Source organism: Athene noctua, chromosome 10 (assembly GCF_965140245.1).
Source record: "Athene noctua chromosome 10, bAthNoc1.hap1.1, whole genome shotgun sequence".
Classification (NCBI taxonomy): domain Eukaryota; kingdom Metazoa; phylum Chordata; class Aves; order Strigiformes; family Strigidae; genus Athene; species Athene noctua.
Window position 1 is genome coordinate 17,068,794 of NC_134046.1, and position 12,171 is coordinate 17,080,964.

Genomic DNA, 12,171 nt, shown 5'->3' on the forward strand with positions numbered 1-12,171 from the left:
AAGAAGCCGCAGCCTGGTTGGTGCCGAGGCCCTGGAGGTCATCCTGCAGCCGGCTCCGTGCCTGGGAGGGGCCCTGGGCTGCAGCCCTGTTCCCCAGGAAAGGGCACAGGGTCCCTTTGGGTGTTCCTCTTGTGCCCCAGTCTGGGGTCTCCACATGCTCTGGGGTGCAGAGAGCTTACTCTTCCCCTATCATCCACAGAGGAGAGACCTTGTTGCTGCTTAGCAAGAGGGAAAGTGAGGCACAGAAGCGTTGAAGTGCAGCTCTGCATGTCCAGGGACTGCTCCACATCTCATCCTGCCATTATCCTGCTCCAAAAACGTCTCTCTGGAGCCCTGCTTCCCTCTGCATCCCTGCTAGGGCCCCCCTCAGCCCCCACCTGACATTTCAGCCGTGGGCAAACTACCTCAGGATCAGGCCAGCAGGAGGGAGCTTGGCTGCTCAGCTCCAGAGGGACAGGTGCCCAAGGGAGCTCACCTTGGCTGAGGGGGGGTCCTGCCTCATCACCGTGCACTTCTGGGGCTGGCCCTGTCCCACGGCTGCTCCCCCCTTTCCCCGGAGGTCAGTCCCCAGGAGACAGGGACACCACGTCCCTCCGAAGGCAGTGGGCCACAGCACATTCAGTCACGAACAGATGCGCTGTGCTGCCTAAATTGGAGGCGAAGGTGCTGGCAGGCGCTGGTGCCTCCCTGCCCTGCTCCAGCACCAGGCGTGGGGGCTGGAGGGCATGCCGGGCACTGGGGGGGCTGCCTGCCCCCCACAGCACTGCTTCTCCCTTTGTCTGGGCACCCAGTGGCAGTGCCTTCCCACAAGAAGGGGAGCTTTGACCCATCCACCATGTGGGGGGACCTGCAACCCCAGTACCCCCATTAAAGCCTTGCCCCAGGAGGGAGCTCTGCTTTGGGCCCCCCCCTGCAGCAGTTATCCCCCGGGGCCGGCAGAGGGGCACTCTGTGCTCCCACAGCATGCTCCTGACTCTGCACAGCAGCCGTTCTGCCGGAGGTACGGGCTGGGGCCGGCTCAGCTGGTGGCACTGGGGCAGAACTTGGCCACAGCGTCGGGAGAGCGAGCCTGGCAGGAGCCGGCCAAAGCGGGAGGCGGCTATGCCGTGCCCACCGCAGGCGGGGCCCCCCCTCTCGCCTGGGGCATCGCCCCTCGTCAAGAGGATGCACTGCGAAGGGGATCGATGGGCTGGAAAGAAGCTGAGATGCAGAAATGCACTTTATCGACCCATGGAGCCCACCTGCTGGGAAACAAACCCCCCCGTTTATGGCCCAGAGCAGCAAAGCACTTTGCCGCGTCGCCAGCCGGGACAGGCGGGAGGCTGCCGCAGGGCACCAGGTCTGTCTGCCCCCTGCATCATCCTGCGGGGGGGAACTGAGGCAGAGAGCTGCTGCCCTCAGGTCGTTTCGACTCACCCAGCTTCCTCTGCAGAGCTGGAGAGGGGATGCTGCACGCTGGGACCCAGTCCTGCGCCCACTCTCCCCCCGAGCCTGGCACAGCGACTTGGCTCCTGGCTCCGGCTGCTCAAGGACGAGCCCGGGGGCGCTGCACCCCCCCTGCCCCGGACCCCTCGCTGCAGGCACTCCTGGGGCCGGGCCTCGCACGGCGACAACGCTCCTGGGAAGAGCGACAGGCGGGCCACGGTCGCCACCTGGTGGCAATGCCCGGGCGGCACAAGCGGCCTCGGGACACGAGGCGCACCCCCTCCCCGTCCCCTGGCCGGTCACGCCAGCAGCTGCCCCGCAGGCCGCGCAGGGGTGGTCGGGGATCGCCCCCAGCGGCCACCCCTCGAGGAGGAAGGCGATAGGGCAGCAGGGGAAGGAGGCCTGGCCCCAGCCCCCCAGGACCTCGCCCCAGGGGCCTGGCACACGCAGGGGCAGGGGCAGGGGCAGCTCTCGCTCCACCCTAAACTGCTCCCGTGCCCACCCGGCCAGCACGGGCCTGGCTGCACCCGGGGAAGAGGGCTCATGGCTCGTGCTACACGGGGGGCGCTGAGCATACCCCACAGCCAGGGGCAGGGGCGAGGGCTGAGCCCCCTGCCGCTCATCTGGGCTCTGAGGAAGAGGACACGAGGGCAACACCTAAGAGAGAAGCGCGGATGATGAGCTGCAGGGGGAAGCTCTGGGAGAGGGGGTGGCTCGCCCTCCCGCAGCCCAGCGGCAAGTCCAGGCCCAGCCCAGAGCCCCAGCAGCCACGGTGCCAGGTCCCCCTCAGGCCCCCCTCCCCGGGCAGGGGCTGGCCGGCTCCCACGCAGGACCTGTGAGCGGTTCTGGGGGTCCTCTCCTGCCCCTGTGGCTGTAGCAGAAAGGGAGAGGAGAGGTGAAGGTGGTCCTGCACCAGCCCTCGACCACACCAGAGCTGTGAGAAATACACTGGGAACAAGGCAGAGCACAGCACAAGGAAGGAAGCAGGCGAGCGTGGAGGAGAGGCTCTGGGATGAAGTCTCATCGAGGAAGAAGCAGAACCACAGAAAGGACAAGTAGCATTGGCAACTTATTCTTCATTCACCCACTGAGAAACAGAAATAGGATCATTTTTGGATGTATTTCTTTTGGAAATGAGCCAAACTGGCAACTAGAATCAAAGTCTTCAAAAAGTCTATACAAAGATGTATCATACAAAATGTACAGGAAAGTTCTCTGAAAAAAAAAAAAAACCAACCAAAACCAAACAGACAGACAATACAACGAAAGGAGAGCAGAGACGGTGTGAAACCACAGCGAACAAGTCCTGCCCCTGCTCTGGAGGGCAGGAACGGTATCTGGACAACACGCTCCAAACACAAAATACATTACACTATATACAGGACCGTATAAAGATCAGCATCCCCTTTGGTCTAACCAGAGCTCTCCAGCATGAAGTTGGGGCAGTTCAAACAATCTGCTCATGGAAGTGTGACATGCCGAGAGGGAAAAAAAGTCCAAGGGAATGAAATGGTCAACTCTAAACCATAACCAGAATACAGCCAGGCCACCAAGGCTACAGCATTTAACAGTCAGTTCTGGCTAACAAGTGCTTTGCAGGCCAGAGCACGTTACTCCATCTCCGTGAAGCGAGCAAACATGGCTTTCCGCACCGCGTCTTTGTACGAATCTGCAGTGGAGACACCGTAGGAGCTGCCCTTGGCTCCCAAGCCAGCCCCTCTCATCCGTACCTGGGCCTGCAAGGGAAGAGAGACACGCTTCAGCTCCGCAGCCAGAGACCACACCACCATACAGGATGCCACAGCACTCCCGTCAGCCCTGCCGGCTTCCCAAGCTCCCAGGGGGTCCCACACAGCCCTGAACGTGGACGCGGACAGCACAGAAGGCACACAACAGCCCACGCTTGCTGGCTTCACCCTGCGCCGACGCTGCCCCAAGCGCAGAGACCATGCCGTTGACAGCAGCCCCAGAGCGCAGCAAACGCTGGGAAGGCAACCGCTGAGAGAGGGGAGGGCGGCCCACCCACAGCAGCACACGCAGCCTTCGGCAGGAAGGAAGCACAGCCCTGCCCGTCCGAGTCCCAGCTCTGCCCCAGCTTTAGCCTCTGACAGGACAAACCAGAGTAGGAGCTAATGAGAACAAAGGCAGCTCTGCTGCGGATGGCACAGCTTCCTCCACAGATCTTCAGCAGTGAGTGCTTCTGGATAAAAAAGGCGACATCAAACCTCATCAAGGAAGCATCCATCTCTACTCACCTCAATGGGTGCTGTGATGCCCTGACATTTTCTTCCCAAGCCAGAGCCTTCCCTCCAGCCCATGGCCTGCAGCATCTTGTTGCCTATATTGCTGTTGTCAAGGCCATCTTTGGTGGGCTGTTCATAATTGCTGCAGGGAGAAGAGAGTTGTTAACTGAATTGCTCATGGCGTATCGAAGCAATGGCTGAGGAGCTTTCAGATACATACACTGTGCCAGCGTCATAGACCTTCTTGCGCTTGGGCTCGGGGGGCTCTGGGATGCCGTACTTCTCCCGCCGCTCGGCTGCTCTGTCTCTGTATTTCATCTGTGTAAGGTAACCAGATTTAGCACTGATTTAAAGACACATTTGTTCATCTTTGAGCTATGGAAGTAAGCTGAACACCTGCTGTAATAGCAAGCTGTCCACTGCAGCCTTCTAAAACACAGCTTGACTTTAACAGAAAGGGGAACCTCAAATTCAAGACCCTGGAGACCTAAGAGCCTGCACTAGGGCAGGAGGAGCCCAGCTCCAGTGCCTGCTGGATTGCCACTCGAAGGTGGTCCCCATCTGGTGGCCCTGAGCTGGAGGTGGAATGACCCTTCCCTGCTCAGCACTAGCTGTGGGATACAGGACACTTCTCTCCATGTAACAGGACAGCTCTGAACCTTGACCCAAGAAGGGGTTGGCTTATGAGGATTATCTTGAGTGATGTGTGTCAGGATAAAGAGAGCTCAACATATCATCTGTGCAGGTTTTCCATGAGCTATTCATCTGCTCATCTCAACACTGACCTCTCTCTCACGCAGTTCCAAGGCTTCAAGTTCCTGCTCTGAAAGCTTCGATCTCCTATAGATATCCATGTTTTGCTGAAATGAGAAGAGACTCATGTTAGCGATGTGAAATACACAACAGCTCTTTACCCAAGTAGCTGACTGCTGGGAGAGCAACAATCCACTTGCAACTATTTTTGCTTTAAGAGGAACAGTTTTCTGAACAGCAACACGCGTCATGGCTTTGGTTTATACGCTGAATTACAGCGATCAAGTACCTTCTCAACAGCATAGTACATCTACCTTGTGCAAGTCAGACAGCTGCTGGTGCCGAATCAGAGCGTCTTTGTTTGGGAACTGCCTTCTGCACAGCAGACAAGCCATCTTCTTCCAGTCAGTCAGCTTCTCTTCCTCATTCTCCATTCTCTCCAGTAAGTCCTCATCGTTATCACTATCGCCACTGTAGGCAGCCACAAGGCCACGCTGGAAAGGAAGGAACAGCGTTAAGGGGAGTGCAACAGCATCACCACAGTTCAGAGAGCCCAGAAAGGGAACAGACAGGCTGGAGATGTGTTCGTTGCACAGGAGGGGCATCACTCCCTCATCACTAAGGATGAAATGCAACTTGAAAGAACCACATACTACAGCTGCTGCAAGACTCAGATCCCACTAGACAAACAATAATTTGAGTGCAGTTTTCTTAGAAACCGCAAAACCTCAACTGAGCTCGAGGCTAGAAGAAATCAGAGCTTATCTCAGTGTACCCCAGTCACCCAGCCTACTGCACTGGCACCGGACCACTGTAACCACCTCAACCTTTTACAGACGATGCTGTAGAAATCCAGGTTGGAAAACCAGTATCTGCTAGACCTCCTTTAAAGTGTTTCACCAGCAACCACTGGTAATACCTCTTTCAGGTATCTCATACTCACCTTCAGCGGATTTTCATCGTCCCCATTTTTCATCACCTCTGGCAAGATCTGCTGTCTCTCAGACAGAGCTCCCTGGATGAGACAAGAACACCATGAGCACCGAGCTCCCTGCCACTCCACACCCCGCCGCACACTGTTGCCAGCACCTTCACCTTTTTCTCAAAGAGGGCAAAGCCTGCATCAGCAGCAGCTGACTCCTTCCGCTCCTCCTCCCTGGTGCTCAGTGGCTGGAAGCTGTTCTTGAAGTTCTCTTTCTGCTTGTTCAAACTCTTTGCCCAGCGCTCCATGTCTTTAGCAATCTGAAAGGCAGAGTGGTTTGCTCAGACAGCTCCCCTTCCCTCACAGCTATCAATCTCCTAGGACACAGATTCATCTCGCATACAGTTTCCAGAACAAGTCAAACCACTACCTTTTATTTTTAAATCACAGGACACTGGATGTAGTGCAGCTGCTTCCCTGTATACAGTGTTCAAAGGTACCGCAGCTTGCTTGTTTTACTGTATGAACCCTTCTTATCAATCTAATCCTGTAAGTGACAGCTCAGTTATACTCCCACTGGTCCTGGCACAATTCCATATGCATTCCTCCTATGCAGAGCTTATTTCTGCACTGAAGCCTTGCCAACTCCACCTCTCCTCAGCCCTCTACAATGCCTGCAATTTGCAGGCATGCACCCCACCGAATAGCCTAGGATTTCCTTTGTCATGTAAAAGAAGAATCATTATCCCATTCCACAGAAAATTTTAGCTCAGTTACAATCCCATTTTGTCTTTTACCTGTTGAGCTGTTTTACTCTTAGGCTTCTCTTTCTTCTCCTTGACTTCTTTGGTGGTGGTTGTGGTAGCTGTCTGTTGGTATGTGATACCTTCTGCAGCAGGCATGTAGGTCTCCTTTTCGCCATCCCAGTAAAGATACTGCTGGGTTAAGGCATTGTAATAATACTGCCAGAAAGAAAAAAAAGAGTCCCACAGTTAGATACCTCAATGCACGCGAAGCGTCCAAGGGAGAACCCATGCAAGCTGTCTGATGCAGACAACCACATCAAATGGGAAGGCATTCTGCAGAAGCCAAACAAGTTCTGCAGACTCTGCAAAGGAGTCAAAAGGCATGAAGTGGCTGCTGCCTCTGTCCCTAAACACAGGCACTCTGCCCAACAGCACTACAGAGAACCTTCTGCCTCTCCCAAGAGATGACCTAGTGGAGCCCACAGCTGGGTGCACTCTGCTGGGCACTCCGCAATGAAATAGCTCAACTACAGCGTCTGTCGGTCAACTACAGTGTCGACAAGTGCTAATCTTATATGGGCCAAACTGGGAGGAAAGTTAAGAGAAAGGAGAGAAAAATGGAGGGCTCTACCAGAGGGAAATCATGTTGCCTGCTGCATTTGGTTCTTTGTACTCCTCAAAGTTAATTTCACTCATATGATGAGAGACAGGGAACTAATGGACCTTAACAGTTAAGACACGTGGGGAGAAGTTGCGTTTACCTGGGAATTAGGATCGTAGTAGAGCCCTGTTATAGGATCGTAATAATATCCTGAAGACTCATCATACTGGTAGGTGGAAGTGTCAGGGACAGCTGTAAAAAATTCAAGTGCGGGACATGGTCACTAGAGTTGAATTCAGACAGATATCTTTCTACATTTCAGGTAATATTCTGAGATAACTAGCAGTCATGAGGCAGACAAGCCTCAACCACCCATGCAGAGTACACTCTCCAGAGACAGCTTCACCACTGACATATGGTGACAAAGCACTCAGGCAAAGCCAAGTCTCTCTCGCTATGCAGTGACAGATATCTGTCCCCAGGACCACCTCCTGACTGCTTACCGTACTTGGTTCCAGGGACTACGCCAGTTGGGGGAGCCGTTTGTGCCTGAGTACTAGTGGTAGGTGGTGCTGATTGTGTCTGGAAAAAAACCCAAACCAGGAACCTCAATCAGAAAATCTGTCACTGAGGCACAATAAAATAAGAACAGCAAGCCAAGGCACGAGCAGCCCACACCACACGTACAACAGCTAGCTCCTCCTCACCAGTGCACTTAGCACTCACCTTTAACAAAGAACAAAACTATCACAGAAAAGACATGGCAGATGACTTACAACCACAAGCACTGTGACTAACCCATGGACACCCAGCAGCTTTGCTGTACCACCCACTTTAAAGAACAAAGGCCACAGCTAAGCTAGATATCCCACATAACCCTGGCATTGAAAGCAAGAAGCAATTTAGCGCTGTAATTACCGGAGAGTCAGGTGAGTTTGTCTGCTGATTATATAACTGAGGACTCTGGGACACGACTGCTGCTGTGGTGGTAGTGACTGGAGCCCCTGCCAACAGAGAGCAGTAATGGATAAGCCAGATAATTTGTAAAACAGTACTTCATCCTAGGGCTAAAATTATTTTGTTTACAGTTTCAGCTCCTAATTCCAGCTCCAGCAGCCAAACAAGGCAATAAACGTTCAGAAAGAGACAGATACACAGTGGGTACCCAGACAAGGAATAGTTTCCTTTTCAGGAGGAAACATTCTGCTCCCAAAGTCAGTGATTCCTAACAGCTGCTAGCACTGAAGATTTTTCTACAGACACTTACACTTCTTGTGAGCTCAAGGCTTTCACCAATAGTCTGCAACAGAGGCTGCTCTCTCATTTCACAGAGGACCTGCTTGAAGGAACCTGTTATGCTTCTCTAGTAACACATATTCAGAAATACTGAAAGCAGAATGAGCCAAGTATCCCTTTACGCAGCAGAATAAACATAAAAGCTAAGGTAAAATACCACTATTGCAAAACTGTCATTACAAACAACTACATCTCCCACACATCAGAAGTACTACCTGATATGGTAGCTGTGTCTGTGTCCAACACTCCTCCTTGATTTTGGTAGTACTGCTGATAATCCTGGGAGTACTGCAAAGGGAAGTGACAGTGCAAGATGAGCAGATACCCAAATTACAACCACCTACCAGTTAGAACACAATTGCCACTACTAACCTGAGCATACTGTGTGTAGCCATCCTGTCCTGACTGGAGGTAGCTGTAGTCAAGAGTGCTGCCTTCTCCAGTCTGTGGCTGAAATTCAAGCAAGTGATTTTTGTCAGGGACAGGTAAGTTACTGCATTTAAAAATTTCAACACTGCTTAGGCTCCAGTCTGTCAGAGCAGATCTGTCATATTAGCTTCGGTCAGTTCAATCAAATGGCCAGCAGTGAAATTATATGCGCTACATTTTCACTTTCAGGAAAGCAGGACTATGAGCAACAGCATCCAAATCATACCTGAGTGGATGACCACTGAGCTGCAGCAATGGCTGTACTTGCCACAGAGAAGGCGCTGACTCTGTTACCGTCTGGCAGAAGTAAGTCTCTGTAACCACAAAAATCATGCATCTGAGTAAACAGTCCTTTTTTTTTGAAGCATTTCCCTATGCAAGAAGGTAAAAGTCTGTCCTTATGCGTGGATTTCTTGGCAGTTGCAAACCATGCTGATTGTAATGCATGAGCCAAAGCACTGCCTGGCAAATAAAGGAACTTTGGGTTCATTGTTGTACAGTCAACAAGAAGTCAGTAGTCTCCAAGGAAACAAGCATGCTGTGTACACAAGCAGTTACCATGTTATCTTCAAAGGACTGGAAATAGGGGTGACAGGAAACACTGCTGTCACTCTCCTCACACAGTGAAGAGCGGGATGAATGCAACACAAGACAAGGGAAGCAAACCTATGGGGTGACAGTAATCTTAAAAGCCTGGGTGACACCAACTAATATCTAATATATATGGCAGGGGGTGGTGATGGTTGAAAAAAAACAAACAACCCTGCTATTGCAACTCACTTTCTGGCACTCTTTGCAAAGTCAACACCAATTGTTTTGCCATCAATTTTTAGTGGTGGCTGAAGACTCTGTAAAATCTGCAGCAGTTGAGAAGCATCCTACAACAAGAAATACTCATTGTTAAGAAAGGCAGGTTACTGACGATTCACAAGTTCCCAAAGCTCCAGCTTTACACATACAGCCACTGAAAGCAGTAAGAACACCTCCATCTCTTCACAGTATACACACGTAGAAGAGCACAATGGGACTGATCACAGCCCACATGCAAAATAATGGTTTCCCTGGGCCACTGATCTCACGCATCTTAAAAATCTTAACATTATGAAGCAAGTATTTACCCCAAATTACTTCAAGAAACCAGAAGAGACTGACATTAGGGACCCATTTTCATGCCAACAACTGTTCCATTTTGTCTAAAGCAGGTCCAAACAGATCATGTTGCTGATCAAGTTTAGTATATGCAGGAACAGACTCTACTGCCATTCAGAGACCCTGTTCCAGTATTTGACCTCCCTCACAGTTATGAGGTTTTCCTTATACTTCACTGCAATTTCCCAAGTTTCCATTTATGGCTGCTGCCTACATTCCTATCCCTGTGTAGCCTCAAGAAGAATCTGTCTCTACTGTCCCTACGCCCTCCCACTGGATGCTGCAGAGAGCAGCGAGATCCCTCACCTCCCCCTTCTCAAGGTGGAAGAAGCCCAATTCCGTGGGTACCTTCTCCCACATTATATGCCCCAGCCCTTAATTTTTGAGATCAAAATATGATCCCAGACCATAGTTTTTGTGATCCAAGTGTGAAACTAGCTTTCAATCTGCAACAGCACTCTTGCTATAAAAATAGCTTTCCAGTGTGCTCCCAACATCCTACCACCTTCTTTCCCAAATGCAGCTAATGATAAACGGCTTTGACACACTGTCAATTAAACTCTGGTGAACTGGGGCTGTCCTTCAGAGCTCAAAGGCTCTAAATGCTTCAGCTACAGAAGCATCTTAACAACCTGTTTTTCTCCCAACGCCTCAGTAAGGCCCTCACCATGGCAGAAGACAGCTGCACAAACGCAAAGCCTCTATTTTGCTGAGTCTGCTTGTCTTTGATAAGACGAATATTATTGACTGCCAGGGACGCATATGGAGACAAAGCAGTCATGATGGATTCCACTACAGTGTGAGGAGCAATGTTTCGGAGAATGATGGCTGAGAAGAAAAGAAAGCATGACATTAGCTGTGCACATAATGGCTTTCAGAGTACTTCAAATTCTTTAGTGGGCACTGTGAGGTACAGGAAGGATTTTGGTACATGTGTTTACGTTTCACGTTATACAGTAAGTCAAAGATAACTTACTATCACAGTAATAATCCACAGACTGAACGGCTTCTGCTGCTCCAGGTGGTACCTCCTGTTCTGAATCTTTGTAAGAAGAGGAAAATATCTTAGTCACACCATAGCTCATTCACTCAAACTCAGCATTTCACAAGCCAGCCCAGGACCTACAGTGAACTTTGCTTCCAACACAGGACAGAAAGTTTCCCACAAAATCAAACACAGCCAAAGGGATCAATGTAACATACCAAATTTATCTGCTCCACAGCGGAAGCATTTTAGCCTCCTTCTGAAGTTGTAAAGGCAGCACTATGAGGAACAAGAGAAGCCAGGTAAGAATGTGGGTAATTTGTAACAATGCTGCCATTTGCTATGCAGTAACAAAAGCCACACATTCACACAAAGTAATGTAACAAAGCTAAGCCCACCAGAATAATCGAGAACAGCAAAAGCCACCCTCATCTGTATCACAGCTGCTTTTCAGAACATCCCAGCTACATTTTTCCTAGTCCTCCCGAATTATTTAGTTATTTTAACCGTGTGATTTTCAAATTACAATCTCAGGTGTAGTAACTACTTTAAAAAGCACAATGTTAGAACGAAACACAGTCTGGAAAACAAGTTCTTTACAGACAAAAAGTGTAGTTAAAGCCTGACAAAACAGCCTCGTCTCCATCTTACTAAATCATCTCCACTTGGGGGTGGTGGGGGGTGTCAAGTGAGGAGCACACTACAGTATGCAGCAGACCAGCAGCAATTAGTCATCGACCCAACCACTTCATGTTCCACTACAGCTCACTGCCCAACCTTTGCATCTTCTGGGGTAACACCCATCAGTCCATCTATATAGTCACCAGAGCTACAAAACCTTTTCATTTCCTCATCTTACTATCCCTACAATGTCATACAGACCAGCAGTACGGCTCAACCACGTATTGCTTTGTTCAAACCACTGAGAGCAGTGAAGCCTGACAAACTCCTTCTGATAAAAACATGCACTGTACCTTGTTGCAAAGCCAGTCCTCAAATTTAGGCCTGGGGTTGCTGTAGTGCATCGCAATCTGCTTCCCTTGAATCACCAGCTTTTTCTGCAAAAAAAGTGGTTTCAATTATTCCTGTATCAAGGCACACATGTCCATTTTCCCATGGCAGAGCACCCTTCGGAGGAATCAGTGCTCCTGAATTAAATGGACAACATATGGGGAGGATGTGGAGGACAACCACCGCCACCTACACCCTGCCCATCCAATCCTGCAGAGAGGAGGACGAGGGCAGTAAGAGAATGGGATGTGGAGCAAAGATAAACGGAATCAGGGAGTGTTGAAAAAGCTGCCAAACACTAAACGCTGACATGGAACCAGGAAGTGTCTCGAAGGAGACAAAGTCCTAACCTGCTGCATTCAGGATTAACACATTTTTTAGGAGTCTCTTTGCCCCCACATTTCTATTCACTTCTGGTATAGCTCTGAGCGACTTTTTAAACAGGTCCTTAGGTGACTGCTTCACTTCTTCCCCTACTCCATATACCCCAGACCTTTTAACCACATATGGATTACTTTTCCAAGCACTTTCTTCAGAAGTGTCCCTCTGAAAATACAGTAATTTCTCCCAAAGGGACCCTTGCTTAGACTTCTTGGAGGCTGGATTACAAG

The 12,171-nt window shown here is 50.6% G+C and overlaps 1 protein-coding gene across 2 annotated transcripts in view; it reads right to left on the reverse strand.

The window, feature by feature from the left end:
- Positions 1-2,481: 2,481 nt before the first annotated feature.
- RBM5 (RNA binding motif protein 5) overlaps positions 2,482-12,171 on the reverse strand; it is a 15,274-nt gene continuing 5,584 nt past the window's right edge. For both annotated transcript variants that reach the window (XM_074914666.1, XM_074914665.1), the window contains exons 6-24: positions 11,524-11,607; positions 10,768-10,828; positions 10,541-10,606; positions 10,232-10,392; positions 9,196-9,293; positions 8,642-8,729; positions 8,359-8,436; positions 8,202-8,274; positions 7,609-7,694; positions 7,194-7,272; positions 6,851-6,942; positions 6,141-6,305; positions 5,517-5,663; positions 5,365-5,436; positions 4,736-4,915; positions 4,454-4,528; positions 3,889-3,986; positions 3,681-3,810; positions 2,482-3,161 (exon numbers count right to left, since the gene is read on the reverse strand). In XM_074914666.1, coding sequence (XP_074770767.1) covers positions 3,036-3,161; positions 3,681-3,810; positions 3,889-3,986; positions 4,454-4,528; positions 4,736-4,915; positions 5,365-5,436; positions 5,517-5,663; positions 6,141-6,305; positions 6,851-6,942; positions 7,194-7,272; positions 7,609-7,694; positions 8,202-8,274; positions 8,359-8,436; positions 8,642-8,729; positions 9,196-9,293; positions 10,232-10,392; positions 10,541-10,606; positions 10,768-10,828; positions 11,524-11,607 — 1,959 coding nt within the window. In that variant the 3' untranslated portion in view covers positions 2,482-3,035. The remainder of the gene's footprint in view (positions 3,162-3,680; positions 3,811-3,888; positions 3,987-4,453; positions 4,529-4,735; positions 4,916-5,364; positions 5,437-5,516; positions 5,664-6,140; positions 6,306-6,850; positions 6,943-7,193; positions 7,273-7,608; positions 7,695-8,201; positions 8,275-8,358; positions 8,437-8,641; positions 8,730-9,195; positions 9,294-10,231; positions 10,393-10,540; positions 10,607-10,767; positions 10,829-11,523; positions 11,608-12,171) is intronic.